General features: G+C 39.9%; 1 protein-coding gene across 4 annotated transcripts in view; it reads right to left on the minus strand.

Annotated features, from left to right (window-relative positions):
• Nucleotides 1–22578, minus strand: part of dpp10 (dipeptidyl peptidase like 10) — a 228194-nt gene that overhangs the window by 91898 nt on the left and 113718 nt on the right. For all 4 annotated transcript variants that reach the window (XR_003842333.1, XM_029529724.1, XM_029529723.1 and 1 more), the window contains exons 2-3: nt 5068–5182; nt 1983–2078 (exon numbers count right to left, since the gene is read on the minus strand). Coding sequence is in view for 3 of the 4 variants with exons in the window: in XM_029529724.1 (XP_029385584.1) it covers nt 1983–2078; nt 5068–5182 (211 nt within the window). In the remaining variant the exon portion in view is untranslated. The remainder of the gene's footprint in view (nt 1–1982; nt 2079–5067; nt 5183–22578) is intronic.

Consider the following 22578-nt stretch of genomic DNA (forward strand, 5'->3'; position numbering starts at 1 on the left):
TTGCATGCAGATTTATTGTGGTAGCTATATGCAGACTCAAAACTGTGCACAAAAAACGCCCAAGGTAGGCACATAGATGTAGAGGGAAATGTCCCCTGTTGCTCCCCTGGTGCCACTCAATGCCATATTGAATTTGTTTCAGGGTGTGATAGTTATTTAAGGCTGGGACAGTGAAGACCGGGCAAAACAAGGCAATTGACAGACTGGCTGGATTGGAGATGAGTCATGTGCAAAACAAATTCAACACCACAAATTCTTAATTTGAGTGACATCAATGAACAGTAGCATCCAATATTAACTTATTTTGTGATTTGTTAACATGGTTATGGAGAAGGGAGAAGAATAGGCAAAGAGATTTTAGACATTGGAGAAGATTTTTGAATTCTGAATTTTGAAAGTAAAATGTCTTGCATTATTCAAAAAGAGTTGAGCGGTACCTCAATCAGCCATTTTGAAAAAAGCCCTAATTTACCCAGAATTCACTGTACCACCATCCAGTTGGAGATATTTAAGAATTAAACTACATAGTTTACTTTGTAATGGCTTCTGTTTTCACTGTCGTACCTGATGAATGATATGCATCATGTTCATCAGATAGAACATTCTTTTATTGTTAATATTATTATCACTGATGATGATACCAATATTAATACTACTACTACTACTACTACTACTACTACTACTAATAATAATAATAATAATAATAATGCCTGTGTGAAAATTAATTAATGTTGTTATCATACTCATAATATATATGAGATAATGAAAATAATACTTAAATATGAAGTCATGAAAAATGTGCATGATATCTGGGATTTTATTCTCTACATGTTTCCTTTAATGTAATCTAGATTTCATGTTAGATATGATTCTTGAGGCTTATGCATCCCATCATCCATTAGACTACATGTAGTGGCCCTTCACATTTTCTCTTTAGACAGGGATGAAAAACTTTCAATCTGAAACCTCCAAAACCTCAGTCTCAGGAAAAAGAAAATCAAATTTTTTCTTCATCCATGCACTAACTGCTCTGTAAAGCTAACTTCTCTGACTGCGTCATTGCATCACATCATTGCCTCTCCCTCTGTCAGGCCCCAGGTCACTTCAGGGAATGAGATGCCGTCGCAAAGATAGTGGAAAAATGTCATCCAGGAATGAAATATTGATGGACAGAAAGGCTTGACCTCTTTCTCTTGCCCCTGGACATGGAGTGGGAGTCACGCAGTCAGTGGGTGAAAAAGAAAAACAAGGAAACCCAAAACAAACATAGTATTCTGCAGAAAAGGAGAAACGCAGAGAGTAATATGGGAACAATTGTTGCCATCCTCCTCCTCTGAGGCATCCTTATCTCCTGCCATCCTTCAAGCAAAACCACAATCAGCTTCACTGGTTTTTCACCTGACGTGGTTTATTTTCAGCTAGAGCCCCCCAGGCTTAACATATGATCCTCTACAGGCAAATAAGAAATAAACACAATGCAAATCAGTAGAGGGAAAATAAATCACAACATCCAAATTTGCATAACTAGATGCAAGGTGGGTGAAATGTGTCAGCCTTGGTTAAAACTGTCTGCCGGCTGTTTAAGGGAGCTTCAATTACAAAGCAAGAGAGACAGCAGACAGAATGAAAGCTGCCATCCTCCAGCTCTTGAACAAAAGGAAATATTGTTTGCTTCTGCAGAAAACACTCATACAACTCATCCAGATGTCGTGCCGAGAAGGCGTCCAGGTGTGTCTGGTATAAATGCATGGACAGCAGCCCGAAGGAGGTTAGGGACAGGTAATATAGGCCTTTAACCAGAATGTCACCCCAGTGCAGGCATTTAAGTCTCCGGGCAAACAAAAACATTAAGCACCATGTTATTTTTGATGTACATAAAGGTAGAAATCACCAAGCAGAATCAGAATCTCCATGTAACTGTAACTGTCCATTTCATTGGCTCAGCTCATTTCAACGCTGCAGGAGCTAACAGCAACACTCACCATTGATCCATTTAGCTTCAGGGTCATGGACCTTGATCTCAGGTTTGAACAAATCCTCCACAGTCAGTTTGGTGTCACTTCCAGCTTGGTTGTCAGCTGTGAAAGAAACAAAGAACTGAAATTATGTCCATCAGGTCTGTCTAGAACAGTCAAAATGATTCTTCAGCATTAGCTGACTTTGGTACAGACGGCTTCAGGAATTTGGATTTTTTTAATGTGATTTTGGTTTGATGATTGAAATAAGATCTGCGTTAAGACAGGCTCGAAACATTTTAATTTATTATCCCACTATATAAAATACATTGGTAAATACTCCAGTTGTGCTTTTTTAAGCTTTGACATCTGATAGAAATGGTGGTTGTTAAATTATTATCATTACTCACTATGTAACAATAACAATGATCATAACCCAGTTTTAAAGACAACAAAAGACGTTAATATGTTCAGTATAAGACAATGTAAAAGTACAAGGCAAATAAAAAAATTAAAAAATACAGAAAATATTGTGACATATAATTGCACAAAATAAACACTAACTGAGTCAAACAGAATAAGCAGCTTCAATGGGATGTGTTTTTGGAATACACTTTTGAGAATAGGCAGAAAATCAAGGTTCAGAGCAGTGAGCTTCTCATGTTAGGTTCATAGTGAATCTGGTTTGTTGTTGTTGTTTTGTGGCGGGAACCAGGGTGACCCTAACAGGGCTAGACTGCAATAATAATAATAATAATAATAATAATAATAATAAATAAGTACTCCAACTCATTCTGAATAAAATTTTGTATAATAGAAAAGCATAACAAAAATGATCTCAAGGAACTTTACAGACTCTAGACCTTACAAAACTTTATTATCCATTGAAACATGACAACAGCCGGAACAGCTGTATATGATGTTGATTGTTAATTGTAACAGTGAAAACAATAGCATAGAGTAATATCCATAGGTAATGGCATCATCATATATCATAAATACTGTACGTGTCGATTTCAATGATGTGAAATCATTCCATTCAACAAGTCATGTAAGGGGCCCTGAGTACTTTCTTTGAACTTTTGTTCTGTTACTCAACCACCCCTGGTTCCATCAGGTATTAGAGCTTTTGCAGCTGCAGATGAACTCTTTCAATCCCTGTTTTTTAAATCTAAGCTAAGACATACTTTTCCCACTGACCTTTTTTGGCTCACTAACATTTGAGTTTGTATGTACTGTGCCTTTGTGCCTTTCGGATTTTCTGCTTTGTTGCACATGTTTCTTTACCTAGTAGATTTGCCTCTCTTTTACTTGTTTTTATTTATTTTAATCGTTCTTTTGGAAAGCACTTTAAGTGTCAGCTCAATGGTCTTGTGTTGTCAAAATAAAGTGGACCCGAAGAATAAATGTCTCAAATGATTTTAATGTAACAGGCCTTACAGTAGTTGTGGTGATGTGCCCACCATTGCTTTTGTAAAAAGCTTTTTCCTCTTTTTATTCTACCTGGATATTTCTGAATAGATCAGTTTCTCGGCCATCACTTGCTGAAATTTTCTGTAAAAAAGGAAAAAAAAAGATAACGTTTCTACCTGCTAACATGGTTTATGTTGATTAAAATTTTCAGTTCAGTTCAATTAAACTTCAATTAAACTTTCCTGCAGCATAAAAAACCTAATTAAGGCAGTCATCACATGGCCTGTGCATATCTATGACAATACAGAAATGCTGACAGCTGGATGTTTATGTCACTACAGGAAACTGATCTATTGAAGTGGCTTTTAAAGAAGATATATATATGCACACACACACCCATGATAGTAAAAAAAAAAAAAAATGCAGATCTAATAGTGTTTTGTCACCGTGAAATTTCATATGTTCACTAACATGATCATTAGTGGGCTAGAAAAGCACTCAAACTGATCCACGTAGCCCCTGGATGTGTTTCATTTTTAATTATGAAGTGTTCTGCCTTTAGCAAAGACAGTATGCGCCAAGAGAAAGCTCCTTCTGAATTGGACAGCTGCTGAATGCCAGCACAAAAGGAGGGCCAAGTCATTTTGAATGTCAGCCATATTGGCTTTCCTTGACAACTCTGCACAGCATGTTTGTTTATGGAGGCAATGAAAGTCTAACCAACCATGGAATGCACAGAGTGGGGGTTGGGGGCGGCGAGGGGCGGGGGGGGGGGGGGGGGGGGGGGGGGGGGTTGCAGCCAGTGGAGACAGTGGTGATGATTTTAAATCTGAGCAATATTTGCGGTTGTTTTTATAACTGTAAAGTGCGGGTCTCTGGAGCTCAGTTATAGTGACCAACAGGTTCCTGGTCTCCTCTCTCGCTGCTGTTTGGAAGTCTCTGCACTCTGTACTTTATTCTGATTGCATGGTATAGCCTGTCAATCACACTGTAGCCACGCTCCCTCATAGCTAGCCTGCTTTATATATTTTCCTCCAAATAAGACCATCTTTCAATAAACTTTACTTTTCTGCAGCGGAACATCCACTTTAACCCACTCTCACCCAGAGTTTGTCTTACCCTCACCAAGAGAATTCCCAGTCAGCTGAAATTAACTCTAGTGCCTTCGGAGCTGGTGCAGATTGATGAGGGAAATTGTTTTGTTTTTGAAAATTGTTAGCATGAAGCTGCAATAGAACAGTTGCTGAAGGCTCTTGGAATGCATTTTATCCACACACAGCATGCAAAGAATAACACTGTCATTCATTTGAAGTTGTGTCTGGCCACCTGACAAATGTAAGCACAAAATTCACCCTGCTTTCAGCTGTGGTTGGACGTTGGCCAACATCTGCTGAAGCTGCATCGTGTTCACCTGCCGCTCTCCAACTTTATCTGTCTCTAGTTTGGTGCAGGTCAGTCAGACAGTGTAAGTCAAACAGAGACATTTCACAGAGAGCAACCGAAAACAGCACCAGTGGTGTGAGACTTAAGTTCCAACCAAGACTTAACCAAACACAGTAAGCTTAACAACCGCTTCAAAGCACGTACAGAAGTTTAGACTCTACAACTGTGGTCCAGTATAATCTGCTCATCTGACACTGTTTTCCATCATCACTACATGTGGTATTTTAGCAGTAGTGTACCCTATCTCATGTGTTACCTGGGGTGAGGAGGATGACAGACATGGTGATGAGGGAGCAGACTACCAGGATGACCAACAGAGCGATCGCAATCCCTTTCCAGTTCCTCTGAGGAGGACTCACTCCACCCAGGTCCTACAGAGAAAGAGGGCAAGAGAGGTTAGAGTGGCAAAGAGGAAAAATGATCTGGAGTTTCATGACTGTCAAGGGGAGGGGCTTGATCTTCAAGATGTATCATCTGCTGGTAGGTGGACAGAAGACATCACTGCTGATGAGTGGGAGAGATGAAGAGACACTACAAACTTCAGCAGTATAACCAGCCAGTGTGTTCATACATATGTCCTAATAAATTTCAACAAGATGATTGTGAAAAAAGCTTTTCACAATGGTTTTAAATGGAAGACAAAAAGGGGATAGTGCATTGTGGACATACAGGAAAAGTCATACATTTACACTGAGAACCAAATCTCTTTTTATTCAATACACATCAAACATCAAAAAAAGAAAAATCAGTATTTTTAAGGATAAGTCTGTTGTCGGCCAAAAGAGTTCTTTTTGGTTAACTGATTGAATCATCAGTACCGCAGAGGTAAACACACGGAGTCTCATCACAATGTGCACAAAGCGTCTGCTTTTCACACTCATACGGTATATGTTTTCTTTAAGTGCAGCAGGCTTTACAACAGGTTGGCAGAGGCTAGAAATAGGTATTATTGCAGGGTGTACGATTTCTTCACTAGCATTCACAATAGCAATGGAGGTAATTATTAGAGCTTGTAGAAGGTGGAGACAGGCAGCAGGATGGGATGTGCCTTACACCAATTAGGGCATACATGGATGATATGACACTGGTAACTACAACGGTGAAATGTATGAAACAAATACTTGAGAGACTTAATAAATACTTAATTAAAGTGGGCTAGTATGAAAATCAAGCCTAGTCAGTCTAGAAATATCTCAATAAGTAGAGGAAGATTAAGTGATTGAAAGTTTGTAATAGATGAAGAGGAAAGTCCAATAATTAGGGAAAAACCAGTAAAGAGCCTAGGTAGGTGGTGCAAGGCATGATGGAGAACATTTAGTGCAGTTTTGGAAGGATGTAGCTGAGGGACTGGATAGAATAGATAAATCAGGACTTCCAGGAAAGTTGAAGCTTTGGTGTTTGCAGTTTGGATTATTTCTCAGGTTGGTGTGGCCACTGTCAGTATATGAGATTCCAATATCTGCTGCAGAGAAAATGGAAAGACTAGTAAACTTTTACACTAGGAAGTGGTTTGGTGTTCCGAGATGTTTAACCACTGTGGCAGTGTATGGGAAGCTCCCAGTAGTAGTCTAGTGGAGGAGTTTAAATGTAGTAAGGTTAGGACAGAGCTCCTGTTATCTGGGCGTAAAGATGTGGTAGTTAGCTCCAAACCCAACCAAGGGGAGAAAATGGAATCCAAGAATGGCAGTGCAGGAAGCAAAAGCAACTCTTAGGCATACAGAGATTGAGGGACAGTGGTTGAACTGGGAAGGTGTAGAGAAGAAAAAGCTTAGTTGGAAAGAGCTGTGGAGTATGAAGGAACATATTGTTAGATTTTTGATTGGGGCAACATATGATGTATTGCCAACTCCTCAGAACTTAAAACTCTGGGTAAATGGAGACCCGCTATGTTTGTTGTGTTCAGGTTATGCAACTCTAAAGCACAGTTTGTCAGGTTGTAAGGTTAGTCTGTCACAAGAATGGTACACGTGGCGTCACAGCCAAATTTTAAAAAGCTTAGCTGCAGGCATTGAAGATATACGGAGGCAGGCAAATTTAGGAGGGTCTAAGGCAAAGAGAGTGGCAATTCAGTTTGTTCAAGAAGGAGGGAAAGTTAATAAGATAACAAGGAGGCAAGGCAGCTTAGAGGATGCCAGTGACTGGTAGATGCAGGTGGACTTGGGAGGAAAGCCTGTACAAAGCTAAGGCCTGATATCATTTTGTGGTCTAGGAGTAGAATGAGAGTATATTTCATAGAGCTGACTGTTCTGTGGGAGGATTCAGTTGGAGAAGCATATGAAAGGAAAAAGCTCATGTATGCAGATCTAGGTAAGGATGCTGAGAAGTGAGGATGGAAGGTTAGGATTTGTGCAGTGGAAGTAGGATGTAGAGGGTTTGTAACCAGAGCTGTTTTTGCTTTGTTGAAGGAGTTAGGAGGAAGGGGACAGAGGGTGAGGAAGATAGTTAAAGAAATGTCAGATGAGGCAGTAAGTCAGTCAGTGGATTTGGGTTAGAAGAAGTAATAGTAGCTGGGGGCCCAGCAGGGGGAGCTCTTAAGATAGACAGACTCTAGGGAGAAGCAGAGGAAGAGGAAATGTGTTTAAGTGGAGGTTGCGGCCTGTTTGAGCCTCTTTGAGACCAGGCAGTTCGTCCAGGTAAGTTGGCCTGTATTGCTTTGATTTGGTTTGATTATAGGACTGTCCAGGTGAGTTTGTTTGCTGAATCTGCTAGTGTAGCTTGTCCTCCACCTCCTGCACCCTCTATAAAAAAAGTTTGTTGTAAGGTGGTTAATGACTGAGTCTGGTCCATTTTTTGTCACAAGTTTCTTGTGTTTACTCTTAATTCTTTATTGATTTTTTATTCATTGGGAGCTTTTTTTCTTAGCTTTGACTAATTATTCATAGGTGAACTCAGGGAAGGCATGTACGCTTTGCAGGGTTGGGGTTTGAGGATTATGTTCCAGTGGTTGGCCTTTCTAACAGACATGTCTGCACAACTGCATGTGGAATGTTAAACTGTAATATTGTTGGAAAGAAGTGTATTTTATGATGCATAACACCTCCCGCCCCTGCTGAGTGAGGCTTGGTACAGTCTCTTTACAATCCATTAGTTTTACAGATGTGAGATTCACACACTCGAATGTTATGAAAAGCCTGATGTGTTCAGATGTAAATACGGAGAAGGTGTAGCAGTACAACTCCATCCTGACCATGTGTGGTACACACTGTACACACTGTTTACTCTCCCTATTCAGGTGGGTGACATTGAAACTTTGTGTTTTCAATCCTCTGCAAGGTGAACAGATTTGCATCGGGCACACTCTACAAGAATTGAAACTCAGAATTACACGCCTTTGCATGGATCAGTCGCTCCCTTGGCCAAGCCTCTCTATGCAATGCCACCATCTGACCTGACATCGTTCTGTCTGCCTGGGTCAGAAGTCACTCCTCCTGCTGTGAACTCATCTGTTATGACCCCGATACGGCGATGTTGATATGTCCAGCAGATGATACACAGTAGGGTTCAGCCAACAGAGATGGCTTGGTGTTAATAACCTAAGTGACATTAGAGTATCCTGTGTTGGATATTATCTACAGTGAAATAGCTATCCAGGAGAGTTTGTGAAGCTCAAATATTAGAGGGTCTTAAAATGGGTCTATATCACATGTGCTGCCTCTGATAAGGTGAATTAAGCCTCACATCTGTATACTTCTCCACTCTACAGCATCTCCGGGCCTCAATTACACACGAAAGCCTGCAGATAAAATGCAGTGATTTATAGACCCCAACCCAATGCTACACCAAGACTGGGTGGCGAGGAGTGAAAATAAAAATGAGCTAGGACCCACATTCACAAAAAACTTTTGCTATCTCTCTCTTGTGTTGTCCTCTGAAATCCAGCTACTTGACATGATGGTTTGAAATCAACATGGTTCAGCTTTGTCATGACTTGTAATTAAATACTGACTGACGAGCCAATTAAAACTGAAGTACCCTCAGTTATTTCACAGTCACCACAGCAAGCACATTTAATATGTGGCGTGAATGTCCCCTAATAAAAAATAAATAAAATGGAGTCCACCTCCAGGCCGCATATGGACTATATGATTTATTTTAATGGAATAACATGAATGCGTTATACAAATATAGGTAATATATATGTTTTGTGTAATCTTCCCATTCTGGGAAATTGTTTTCAAAAACATATTTTAACATGCTTTGGAATGGACACGTTTATGTAACATAACATGTTACAGTCACATAAATATATTTTTATAGGTATAAGTGATCACTTTTAAAATGTTTTACTCAATATAAACAAATACATTTTAGTATTGAAATGTAATATACACACATTAATGTGTATATATATTCCAGCTTGCACTCTTGTATAGCAGGGGAGCACTTTGACTTTCTTAATCATCATCATCAGCGCAGCTACAGACACGTATTACATGGGCGCAGTTTTACATTACTCACAGCCCCCACTGGACTCATAAGACTAGTCTATTATCAGGACTTGGACCACTGCTCATTTCATTAATAGCACAAAAGGCTGATGTGTCCTTGAAAAACTGACGGCAACTTTTAAATTGCCCTTGTGCCTCCATGCATGAGATTCTCTTTCCCTTTCCCGCTGCAATTTCTCCCCATCTCATTTTCTCCCCCAATTTCCTATTTAGCCACTTTTGAATCATCATCCTCACTTTATTGACCTAATTATGAGCAATGATAGAAGCACTAAGAGAATTTTGACCAGCTTAGTTTCTGAATTACCTTTATTGCAGAAGCATAGAAAGGTCCCTGATAAACGGTTAGGTCATCAGAGGGAATGAGACAGCAACTTGGCTTTATCATGATCATTAGACCCTCATCAGAGGAAATTAATTTCTCAATAAAGGTATGTAGAGTAGAGGACTGAAGGAGCCTACATGGGCTATTTTGTAAAAGAATAAAATTAAATAATAAGCTAACAAGTATGGGAAACCTTTCCTCTTTGCCATGAATGTGATTGGACACATGATTCAATTAAAATGAAAAAATAATGATAGATGTGACTTCCACAAAGACTTTAACTCAAGAGTAGTTTCTTTCCTCTGTTCGCAGCATTCTCTTTTCGTCTGTAATCTATTTTCAAAATCTGTTCATTTATTTCACTTTCAAGTGCAAGTCTGTAACTCCTCAAAGGAACACACAGTGTTATTAATAAACGCCTGACAGATTGGGCAGGAAGCCTTTGACTTAATTCTCTCTGAAGGCTGAAAATAAAAGCACATGGACAAAGGCCTGCCACATTAACAGCGTCTTTTCATTTTCACCTCTGTCCCTCTTGAGCAACATGACACCAAAGAAGTTTGTAGGACTCTGACAGCTAATGTGGTGCTTACAGCTCATCTCTCTCAGCATGTCTGTGTTGTGCAGGGGAAATGATGAGCTGCTGTCACTACATTGCATCTGCAGTGATTGTATAATTGCGTGTATTTAAATGTCAATGCAAAATGTCAATAGAGCTAAAATCCATCAAGCGACCCCCAAACACACAACTGTACAATGAAATAGCAACAACTAACAGAGTTGAGCAGCACCGAGGATCAGTGTCTGTGGCTTCAAATCAGAAAATGTTTATGCCCATTAGCATACATACTGTAGCCTGGTTCTGTTAATTGTGTTAGCACTTGTATTATTTTTCCACTTTGTTAACACAAGCTTCTTCATTTTCATTCTACTGTACGCAAACACATTCAACACTAGAGACACACTGCATGCATGCGTTTGAGTGGTAGCTGCAGAACATCGTGGTTTTCATTCCATTCCCATGTTAATGGATTTTTTATGTGCAATGCCACCCAGCTGCAAAATACACAGAGAAAAAAACATCAAAAGCAAATCTGAGCCTAATTAGAATTGAAGATGAATGTAAACAGAAGGAGGTGCAGTAACAGACATACAGATTATCACCAAAGGCAGCCGGCAAACGAAGGCTACAAGTGTATCAGGTGGAGCACACCATGCTCTGTCTCATTCAGGGAGGTTTGGGTTTTGGGACACTGGAGACGAGAACTGGACCATCAACTTCCTGAGGTAATAAGACTAAAAGCATGCTTTATTATTTCCTATAATGAACACATCAGATATAAACAATACAACCAATATTTAAGGAAATTCTTAGGGAGGGTGATTGACAAGCATCCATTGCCTTTTTTACAATTTACACTTTACTGTTTTTACTATTAAAGTCAAAGGGCCGGGTGTGATCCAAGTGTGGTTACTGTATGTTACTCTGATGAAATGAAGTGCAATCTGCAAAGGCAAATCTCTCTCATCCGTATGCTTTAATCTCCATGTTATTGATCTTGACTAGTTATTCTGTGAGTGTTCCAGTTTCATTCTGGGGGTTTACAGGACAAGTTGTGGTGAGCAGGGGCATTAATGTGCCCAATGCTGAAACTCTGTGTCATGAAAAGCGAGAAAGATCACATGCCTGAATGCGTGCAAACTCCTGCCTCCTGTGTAACCTCCATCAATTGTTATTTATTCTTTCAAACCAGACAGTGATTAGAGCCCTCTTTTAATTTATCTGACTCAGACTGTAATTCTACCTGGCTCTCTCTCTGGGACAAATTCCATCACACTCCATCACTACAATCAATTATTCATCAGTTGAGTAGACCACAGAAGATAATGGGACACATTTGTTGGTAGGGAGTAAATAGTGGTGAAGGTGTTAACCCATGCATGAATTCCAGCGGGACCTAACTGACAATGGAAGATGAATGAGGATGTGCACAAGAGCATATTTTCAAGTCGGGATATAAACACAACTTGAGCCTTTAACTTCAGTGCAATTTTCTGAGATACGCAATGTACAGTCGTACTTTTGAGGTACTGAATCACCTTAAAGTGTAAAATCAACAGAGGGCATCTTTCATTATTTACTAGGATTCAGTAACGGGAGTCATTTGTGGTAAGATTACGTTTGGAAGGCATCTGTGTCAAAAGAAGAAGATGACAAGAAAACTTGATTCCTCAAAACTTAAGCAATAATACTACTTAATTTAAAAAACACATTATTACATCAGGCCCCTAATGAGAACAGAAATGACAGAACTGCTTCCCTCCTCACTGCACTGGAAGTATATTTATAGGTCTCATACTGCATTTTATCTGTATATGTCACATGATGGGTCTGCGTTAGACCTTGAGCGAAGTCACAGAGATCATTTTCACTAATTGTTGGTTTCTTCGTGTCCCTGATTCAGACTCCAAAGACACCAGAGATTATCACTGACCCTCGTTCCCCATGGCTACACACCTTACAAGCCACAAAGCTTGAAACAGGTCCAACACTGTAATGGCATCTTCACCAACAATGGTGTGAAGTCAACTATATTTCAAACTTGTCTGTCTCGGAAACATATCCTTGTGAGAATCCACAGCACCAAACCTTTCTTCTTTCTGTCAGTGCTATTAATTGGTATCAATTCCTATTTAGAAATATTGATACCTACAAAATATGGGTAGTAGCAAGAAAAAATTTTTTCAGTGACTAAAGTCAGTCAAAATTTGCTAAGACAGAGAGACTATATCTAGCTGGTCTATGTCACAAGACTGTGAAACCAATGAGACACAAGAACTGAGGATGCATGCACTGTGCAGCCCCTAGTACAATTTAAGTCACTTCAATATGCTGTGATTGCCGATTTAACATGAGCACCAAGATCACTGGAGAGCATTAAAGAATGTGAAAATGTATTCTATACTATTACACACACCACATTATGGAAAATATTTTTTCTGCCATTTTTTTCAAGTAAAAGAAATCACATTAAAAGTCTGACATCAAGTCCGTAACCAGTGAGGTTTGTAGTGGCTGTTAGTTTAACCTTTCATCGGGGCAGAACAGTCCTCCTTCAGAGGTTTGCCGGCTTGGACACACTGCTACCGCAAAGTATGATAAGTTTCACTTTTTAACATGTTCAAATAACTTTGTATAAATAATATCTCTGATATGCATGAATATGTGAAAAAACATATCTGATTGAATAAAGGCACTTTTTGTCTTTATTTATGCAAAAATTTAGTTTCACAAAATATGGTGGCATAGTGATTAGTGCTTTTGCCCCACAATAACAAGGTTGTGGGTTTGGTTCCCGGCCTGGGTCCCGGCCTGGAGTTTGCATGTTCTCCCTGTGCCTGCGTGGGTTTTCTCCAGGTACCTCCCATTTTCCAAAGGCATCATGTTTGGGTTAATTGGTAACTCTAACTCTGTCCATAAGTCTGAGTGTGAGTGTTTGTTGGTCTTTGTCTGTCCGTGTGTTGGCTCTGTGATGGACTGGCGACCTGTCTGGGGTGTACCTCACCCTCACCCAGAGTGAGCTGGCATTGTCTCCAGCACTCCCTGTGACCCAGAAACGGATAAGCAGTAGAAAATTAATGAACAAATGTAGTTTTTCATTCATTTTATCAGGTCAGCATTGTGTAGTTAGACAACTTTTGTCTGAACAATAGTATTTTTATGGATCTGAATGTGCAGGGATGCAGAGTTATCACCATAATCAATGTTTTGCTGTACTATCTATTTTTAGTTTGTAATGGCTTGTATGGGTCACTTGATATGCCTTCAAGTGCAGTTTTTTTTTCTTTTGTTTTTGTTTTGTTTTATATGTCATCATTTTTGTTCTTTTCGAAAAAAAGAACAGATACAATTCTAGTAAAAAGTATTCGTATCCTATCAAATTTTAGAAGTCCGGTATCGTCCATCCCTAGTTCTGGTTTCAGCATTACTTTCAACATTACTTTTCATGCAAACAAGGGCAACTTAAATCAGGTAAAATCCTAATTGTTGTGCGATATTGCTTTCATGCAACAGTTCTTTAAGTGGCACATTATAAACAACTGGCCAAAAGAATCAAATAGTGAGTAACAGGAAAAACAATCTTATGCCTGACAGTCTCAGATTCCTTCTTGTTGTGGATTGGTTGGCTGATGTCCTCTGAGCTAACTTTGGAAGTCATTACTATCCAGGCTTCTGTTCGTTCTCCACCCCTGACGACCAAACATGATGAAGCTCAAAATGTTATTTGAAGAAATATACTCCGGCTGTACACAGGCTGTATTTATTTTGAAGCTCAACTACTTCATGCTTCCACCAAGACATAACCCTTTACGTGTTGGCACGTCAAAGTGGGGGGGGTGAAATGTAAAAAAAAAAAACAAAAACAAAACATGATGTGATACTTGATGCTGCCTCTGACATGTTGATGAAGATGCCTGCCATCGTATTCTTCATGGTTTCATGGACATGCCCATTCAGAACTGTACGAGGCATCAGTTATATATAAAGCTGCGAGTTTACCCTCTCCTGGACTCTGACCTTGCAGAAAGTGTGACAAATGACAAGGAGCATTTCAGCAGAAGCTGGGCCATTTTGCAGATGACGGTGGGCTGCAGAGGGCGAAAAAAAAATAATGCCGCCTGTATTGGCTTAGTTTTGTTTACACATGAAATACCATTTCTCACTGCCTAGTGAATCATTGACAGCTGCAGCCAAAGCCTCGCTGGGGTCTCGGGCTTAACATCTGAGATTGATCCACTGTCTAATGGGTAACGGCAAGCTTAGCCACATGTTGTCATCTTATTGTATTTAACATTATCAGGCTTGGCCTGAAGGACACTGTCATTGGCCTCTGGTCCTTGTGAGATAATTCTCAATTAGTCACTATCCCTGCCATATTGGTTTCAGATACACGAGGCTGTCGGCTCACACAGCAGTGCAGCAGTATCGGTGAATATAAATGTGACTACTTGGATTAGGTATACTCAACCGACAGGATCACAGCATCACTTCCTGGCTAGATCATAGTTATACAAATGAGTGATATGCATAATTCATGAAAGAATTGGGCTTTTTAAAATGAAAAGAATATTATTTATTGATTAGCCTTGAAAATGAAATGAATATTCCTATCAGTGTATGGAGCTCTGTTGTAAGCTGTGAATAATACTACAAGCCTGTGGCATTCAGAAAACTACTTAACTCTCTTTTGTCATTAACATTAATTTTACAGTATTTCAGAAGTGAAAACTGCATTGTTTTAATTGGGTTATACAGAGAAATAATCTCTTCCGTTCTACTGTCATTTGGAATAAACCACAGGACTAAAGTACAATTGCTTGTCTGCTTTTGCTGTAAAATAGATAGTGGGGGAGAGAAAGAGCACATCTTATTTTATAAGATAAACTGTAGCCTTGCACGCCTTCCTCTGGTGTAGGCATGTTACTGTCTGTCAGTTAGCGTTCGCCTGAACTGACTCAACCTTCACCTGTATAAAGCAAGCATGTTGAACACCTCCTGCAATGTGAAAGAACAAGTGATAAGTAATAGAGAGGCAAAGCATCTGAAGTCAGACCAACCCTCAACCAATGAGGGAAAAAGATAGAGGAGTGACGTCGATGAAGGATTCAAACTGACCAGCATTATGCTCACTCACTCATCTTCATCTACTTTATCCGCTGCTAGAGCCAATCCCAGATCACATCGGGCGAGGGGCGGGGTACACCCTGGACAGGTCGGCAGTCCATCGCAGGGCCAACACACAAGGACAAACAGAGACGAACAACCACTCACACTCGCATTCAAACCTGCGGTCAATTTAACGTCACCAGTTAACCTAGACAAGCATGTCTTTGGACGTTGGGAGGAAAGCAGAGTACCCGGAGGAAACCAGGCACAGGGCAGGCACGGGGAGAACATGCAAACTCCGCACAGAAAGGACCCAGGCTGGGAACCGAACCCGCGACCTTTTTATTGTGGACATCTATCTGTTCGGTCACAAATCAAGGCTGTTAAAGTCATTTTAAATAATAATTTTGAAATAATTTTGTTTAATCTAATCCAGGTGTTCCAAACCACGGCTCAAGTCCCTCCTCACTACCAACTCCTGAAGGGAACTGAAAGCAGAGGAAACACATAGAAAGCTCCTCAGTCACCAATATTATAAACAGTATTGTACATTAATGAGCTGTGCTAAACTGAACAATTTAGCTACTCCATGTTTTGCCATGGATGCTGGAGCGGTTAGACATGGTCAACAAACAAGAACGCAATGTGGCCAATGCAACAACAACTTCCCATGCTTGGAAGGAGTCCATGCTTTCATCAGCCTGCTTAGTGCACAATGCCAAAATAAACTTATTTTGAAAAACAAAGGTTTTGTTCACATGAGGCGGTTTTTTAGATCTACAAGAGACTATCGACTGCCGGTGCTGATCACTCAATGGAAGCACAGGCCACTCACTATTGTGCTTTGTGACCTTTCTTTTCAAAACATAAAAAAAAAAAATATTATAAATATCCTTTTTTCGTTTGATTAATTTTTTGAATTTCATGAAATTTTTGGCAAATGTTTGGTCCACCCCCTTGATATGCTCCGCAGTGGTGGCATTACTCTCACACATTCATTATTCTACCTTTTATCTGTTTCTGGGGGGGTGCTGGAGCCAATCCCATCCAGTGTTCCAGACGAGGGCGGAGTACACCCTAGAAAGGTCGCCATTCAATTCAGGGCCAGCACATAGAGACAGACAGAAACACACACCCTCTCACACCCACACTCAGACCTACAGACAATTTGGAGTCACCAAACAACCTAGACATGCATGTCTTTGGACTCTGGAAGGAAACAGGAGCAAAGCCACACAAGCACGGGGAGAACATGCAAATTCCAAATGGAAAGGCCCCAGGCCGGGGTATCAAGCCCATAACCTTCTTGCTGTCTTCCTGATGCTGTGGTGTGCTGTGACTTAAACATGTAGCAGATATGATGTGATTTTAAAGTTTATTTGATTGAGGAAAACCAACACCATGTAGTAACGGGGTAGGAAGGGATCTCATTCAACACACATAATACTGCAGGTGCAACAGATTAGTGGAGGCACAAAGACAGAAAATTGAGATATAAATGTGTTCAGTATTAACAAATTTTATTATTCTTCGCTGCCTTAAGCTTCACTAATTCTACTACTCGCCATATTGAAGCCCGATTTTATTAGACAAACAAAAGCTGGAAGAGGACTTAATGAGATGCATTCACTGGCATAGGATTGTGATAGGGGATAAAGCTAAGCTCAAGCCACCACAGTATGTGAGGGACATAGGACAATAGGGAAAATCACATTAATCAGCCTTTTTTTTGTTTGTTTTGTTTTTTGCATATTTCAATGTGCCATTCTGTCTTTTTTTGTGGTCACAACTAAAGCCTTTGTCTGGTGCAAGCAGTCGAATCTCTGAATGCAATTAGTCAACATTCCTCAGAAAATTACGCTCTAGTCATTTCCTCTCCATTCAAAAACAAATTCAAGATTCAAGGTGTTTATTGTCACATACTGTATATACAGTGAGGAACAAGAAACACGTTTCCCTGCACAGTGAAATCCTTGTTTGCTGTCTACAATGAATGCACGCCTATATAGAAAATAGATAAATAGAGTAAAAACATTTTAATAAAAGAAAAATAGAATAAGAATAGGACAAATGAATGAATGAAATGAATAGGACATGTTTATTAAAAATACATTTAAAAAAGTGAAAGAAGAACCTGTCATGAGTAGGAATAACAACAGAGGCGCTGGATGACTGTTTGCGTGAAGACAGGAAATTGTTTCTCTGCATGTGGCTGAAAAGCGGTGCTGTGTGTTTTTTCACCTATAGGGTGACATCAGAGAATTCAGGGCGCACTGAGCTATAAAATTGTCAGTTGAGAGGGAATTAGGGTCAATGGAGAGTTGGTGAGGAAGGAAAGCTCAGCAGGCAGTCGGATAAGAGGATCGCTGATGTTCCGTCGCCTCCCTCTTGGTGATTATGATTGGTGATCATTAGGTTAGTGTCTTGACAGCACAAACTAGTCTGTGTTGTAATAATAAATGAAGAAGATGTCAGAGATAACGCAACTATTACTCTAATGAGGTCAAATTCTTACCCTTCTATACCTTTCTAGGGCAAAAAACTTGTCCGCTCCCTTTTGTGTCTTAACCGCAGAAGACAGAATGTGCCTGTTTTGATAAACACATGAAAGGTCAAGCTCCACCACTTGTGTCATAACATACAACTAAAATTCAAGTGTAGAGTGTAGAGAGAAAAGGTTCCTCATATGCAATAACACACATTAACCTCATCTTCACTTGAACCTTTGACTCAGCGCACATATACTTCTCTGAAATTAACCATTTCTATTTCAAGAACATCGTGGAGGTTTACAACATAGTGACTGTGAGCATGCTTTATTTATCTTTGTAGTTTTTCTGATCACATCCCCTGTCCTTGTTTTGATTTTTGTTTCTACAGTAAGGTCACAATTAAATTCTTAAAATGTTCTTTTTTTTTTTGGCAAGGGGGGGGGGTCGTTTTAGCACAGATTGCCCTTCTAGCACCATATTTAAATTTTAATCTGCGCCAGTATCATTGGTTATATGCCATGATATTTAATTTAACCTCTAAATTTTTACATCATAACATAGTCTGCATGGTGTCAAGAGTGATGCAACCTCCATCAGATGTTTGCAATTTACCACACTCAGGCCTTATAGTCATTGAAATAATTTTTTGAATCTCACCAGAAACTGGGAACTTCCTATTGACTTAGTACACATGGAGGGCAATGCCTTTGTGGTAAGATGTGACCTGCTTGAAAGTGTGATGCCATTTCGATCTATGTCTTACATACAACTGAGATTGTGTGACCCTTTCTGTATATACATTAATTTGCCATGTTCCTGCTCATTTGTGGCAACAACTATCCCATCTCCCAACGCTCTCATTTTGGTTTTGTCCTGATTGTCTAACCACACCTTCACCGACAACTTCCTCAAAAGATGCAGCCTTTGAAATGAGATACAGTTTCAGTCTTTAGCAGAGTGAAGAGGATAATTGCTGTCTGCACAGAGGCCACATCAGCAGGAAAATGATGTGACAGCAACAATGTTCAAAACTGATTTAAAACATTTTGATACGACCATACTGTTTGTTTATTAGCACAGTATATTAGTTCACCTTCATTACTGTACAGCCTATTGACAATAACCAGCAGGAGCCTCATCAGCTCTGGCCATGGTTTCCAGACACTGTAATTTGAGAGGGGTTGAGACAAAGACGCTGCAAGGGGTGAGAGGAATTCATTATTTGTCCCTTTTCCTTTGGGGAGAAGGCTGCGGAACATCTGGAGCAACAACACCAGACCAAGGAACAGGTTTTTCCAACAGCTATAAGACTGTTGAACTCTGGTGCTGTTCCTTAGTCTTCTCCTGCTGGTGGATGGACGACATGCAATAACAACACAAACTGGACTTATCTATTGCTGAATTTATAAACCTCTATGTCACTCATGACACCAAATGTACTTTGTACTGATTAAAGCCATTTTGCACACAATCATTCTTTGCACATTACCACTCTGCTGCTGTACGTTTCACAGTTAATACTGGTATGCACTGTGTTTTTGTTAGTTATATTAGTAATTCCTTTTCCTACTGTCTTTTTTCTTCTCTGACTGTGCTTAGTTTAGCAATACTAATATTATGTACTTGCTCTCATCGTATTTAGTAATATTATCATCTCTTTCCTAAACTTTTCAGTTTTCCCTGATGTATCTTGTCAGATTTTATTTATTATTGATTGCACATTACTAAAGTTTGCTCTCGTAGCATCCTGAGTCACAAATTTTGTTCCCATCTCATGTAAATGCGACTTGGATCCTTGAATCCTTGAAGGACGTGGTGTGACAATGTCTATATTTGCAACAGCAAACAGAGCTCTAATCTGAAGTTTCTGGGGCTGGCAAAATATATAGATTCATTCATCAGTTAAGCCAATAGCTGAGCTATACTTCTTAATAATCGAGGCGCAGCAGAAACTTTGAGGATGCTTCTGACAGATGGCACACCGTTGCCTATCCAAGCAGTGAAGTGCAGTCAGGAACGTGCAAAAGACAGTCATAAGGAGAGAAATGGCTCAGCCTGATGAAGTCTAAAGCGCCATGGGTTCATTTGACAGTTGCTGCCTGACTGCCGCAATCTCCAACAAAACTTTTTACATCTGCTGCGACTTATAAATAAGACAAATCTGAGCACACACACATTCAACACATGATGATCTGTTTGTAGAGGCAATGTGATGCACGTTCTTTAAGTTTGATTATAGTTATCTCTGTAGGCACATTGTGGATTCATGTGTACAGAAGTTCCATTCCCTCCAACAATGTGAAACTTTATTTTGAGGTAAAAACCAAACAGAGAGCGTATAAAAGGCCAAAGCTGTAGATGAGTGGTTTAGCAAACTCTGATGAATACCTGGCACCTGGAACCTGGTAGTTGGAGGATTGGTTTGTAGCTTCTGCAGCATCCATTTAGCTAACCAGGAGGTCAGAAAACCACTGATGGCCTCTGGACCTGTCTTACATTATTCTGAAAGAATCCAAGTTGTAAACAATACAGTTCATTGAAGAACAGTGCTACCTTATGTGAAACCTGAAACCTACATGTCTGTAGAAGTCACTTTGAACACCCACGCACAGTCAAATGATAGCGTAGGGGTATATGTGTCTATCTGCCGAGCGCTATCAATATCACTGCCCTTCAGATGAGCCCTTGATTATCTACCCCGGGGAGTGGAATCGATCCCGGACTACTCTCAGTGCTTACTATAAGTCCTGAAAGTGCAGAAAACCTTGTTTGCCAGAAACACTCTCTTCATCTGAGCTCAGCTGATGAACTAGTGGTGAGAAAAGGCCTGGCAGAAGCTGCCTTGTCAATATCAATGAGAATGACATTCATGGAGAAAAAATGTCTGTGATTCAATGTTAGGGAGAAGTTCAACTGTTGGCAAAGAACACAAAAACATAGGTCTGTCAAAAAGTCACTGTTTATAGTTAAATCACTGTTTGTGTGGCTTGGTTGTCATTGTTGCAACTTAACAGAATGGCAGAAATACGTCCTAAAACATGGACATTTGTGTTTTAACACTTTCTGCTTCCTTGTGTGAAATTCTGTGAGTTTTTGGTTTTATGACTTAAAGAAGATCTGTGGTCATGCAAGCTCAAGATATGTTCATTTTCAACCGCTTATCCGTTTCTGGGCCATTGGGGTGCTGGAGCCAATCCCAACTCATTCTGGGTGAGGGCAGGGTCACCCTGAACAGGTCGCCATACCATCACAGGGCCAACACACAAAGACAGACAGAGACCAATAACCACTCACACTCAGACCTACAGACCATTTAGAGTCAACAGTTAACCCAAACATGATGTCTTTGGACGGTGAAAGAAACCCACGCAGGCACGGGGAGAACATGCAAACTCCGCACAGAAAGGCCCCAGGCGGGGAACCAAACCCACAACCTCATTACTGTGGGTCGACAGCACTAACCGCTAACCATATTTAATTTGACATAAAGAGTGAAATTTAACTTAGTTTCTGGTGTCAGTGTGTCCAAGCCGACAATCCTCCCATAGCTGAATGAACAACCATTCAAAGGAAAGCTCCATGACCAATAAAAAGATAATAATCCATCCTTATTAATGCCCCTGCTCACCACAACTTGTCCTGTAAACCCCCAGAGTGAAACTGGAACACTCACAGAATAACTAGTCAAGATCAATAACATGGAGATTAAAGCATACAGATGAGACAGATTTGCCTTTGCAGATTACACTTCATTTCATCAGAGTAACATACAGTAACCACACTTGGATCACACGCGGCCCTCTGACTTTAACCTTTTCATTTGAAAAACAGTAAACTGTAAATTGTAAAAAAAGAAAAAAGGCAATGGATGCTTGTCAATCACCCATCCTGAGAATTTCCTTAAATATTGTTTGTATTGTTTATATCTTATGTGTTCATTGTCGGAAATAATAAAGCATGTTTTTAGTCTTATTACCTCAGGAAGTTGATGGTCCAGTTCTGACTCACATTCACAAGACATTCATTCATTCAGACTTTGACATTCACAATCACACTTTGACCTACAGTCAATTTAGAGTTACCAATTAACCTAAACATGCAAGCCTTTGCACAGTGGGAAGGGCTGTATTTAGAATTCAAACATCATAAGAGTTGCTTTTTATCAAGATGATCCTGACCAGACTTGTCATGATAAGATTAAATAATTTCCTGCAATAACGTTACAATACAATCATACAAAATGAAATGCAAAAAAAAAAAAAAAAAAAAACAACCAAACATTGGGTTCTTGTGGAGGGAATCAGGGCAATGCTAACTTCCAGGTCGGTCAACAAATGTGCCTTATCACTAAAGCACTTTGCACATTTGAACACAGATTTTACCTAGTGGTGGCTCTAACTTGCACCATGCTACCAGAAAACTGCACAGAAAGCTTGTGTTTACCACTTCAAGCGATCACGGGATGTTTCTTATAGTAATTGTTCCTTCTGTTGCTTTTGTTGCTTTTTCACAATGGTTCAAATACTCCACAGAATCACAGTTATAATGGAACGCGAGAGTCTTATTTATGGCTTCTTAAATTGTTGTATTTTTTTTTTTATTTCCTCTGCTGAGAAAAATTGCCTAAAGCAAGGTAAAGGTTTGATAGATTTTTGGGAACAGCAAGTAAAAGAAAATATCAGTCTGCATAGATTCAACTTCCAGAGAAAATCTAAAAGGTGGCAGGGAGGAGGATACAGTTACTCCAGAAACTATCAAATCTGAGTAGATTAAAGCATTTGAGCCCTGTGTTACAAGGTGCCCTGTTATCGCACATGGACACACACACACACAC

Source organism: Echeneis naucrates, chromosome 21 (assembly GCF_900963305.1).
Source record: "Echeneis naucrates chromosome 21, fEcheNa1.1, whole genome shotgun sequence".
NCBI classification, from domain to species: Eukaryota; Metazoa; Chordata; class Actinopteri; order Carangiformes; family Echeneidae; genus Echeneis; species Echeneis naucrates.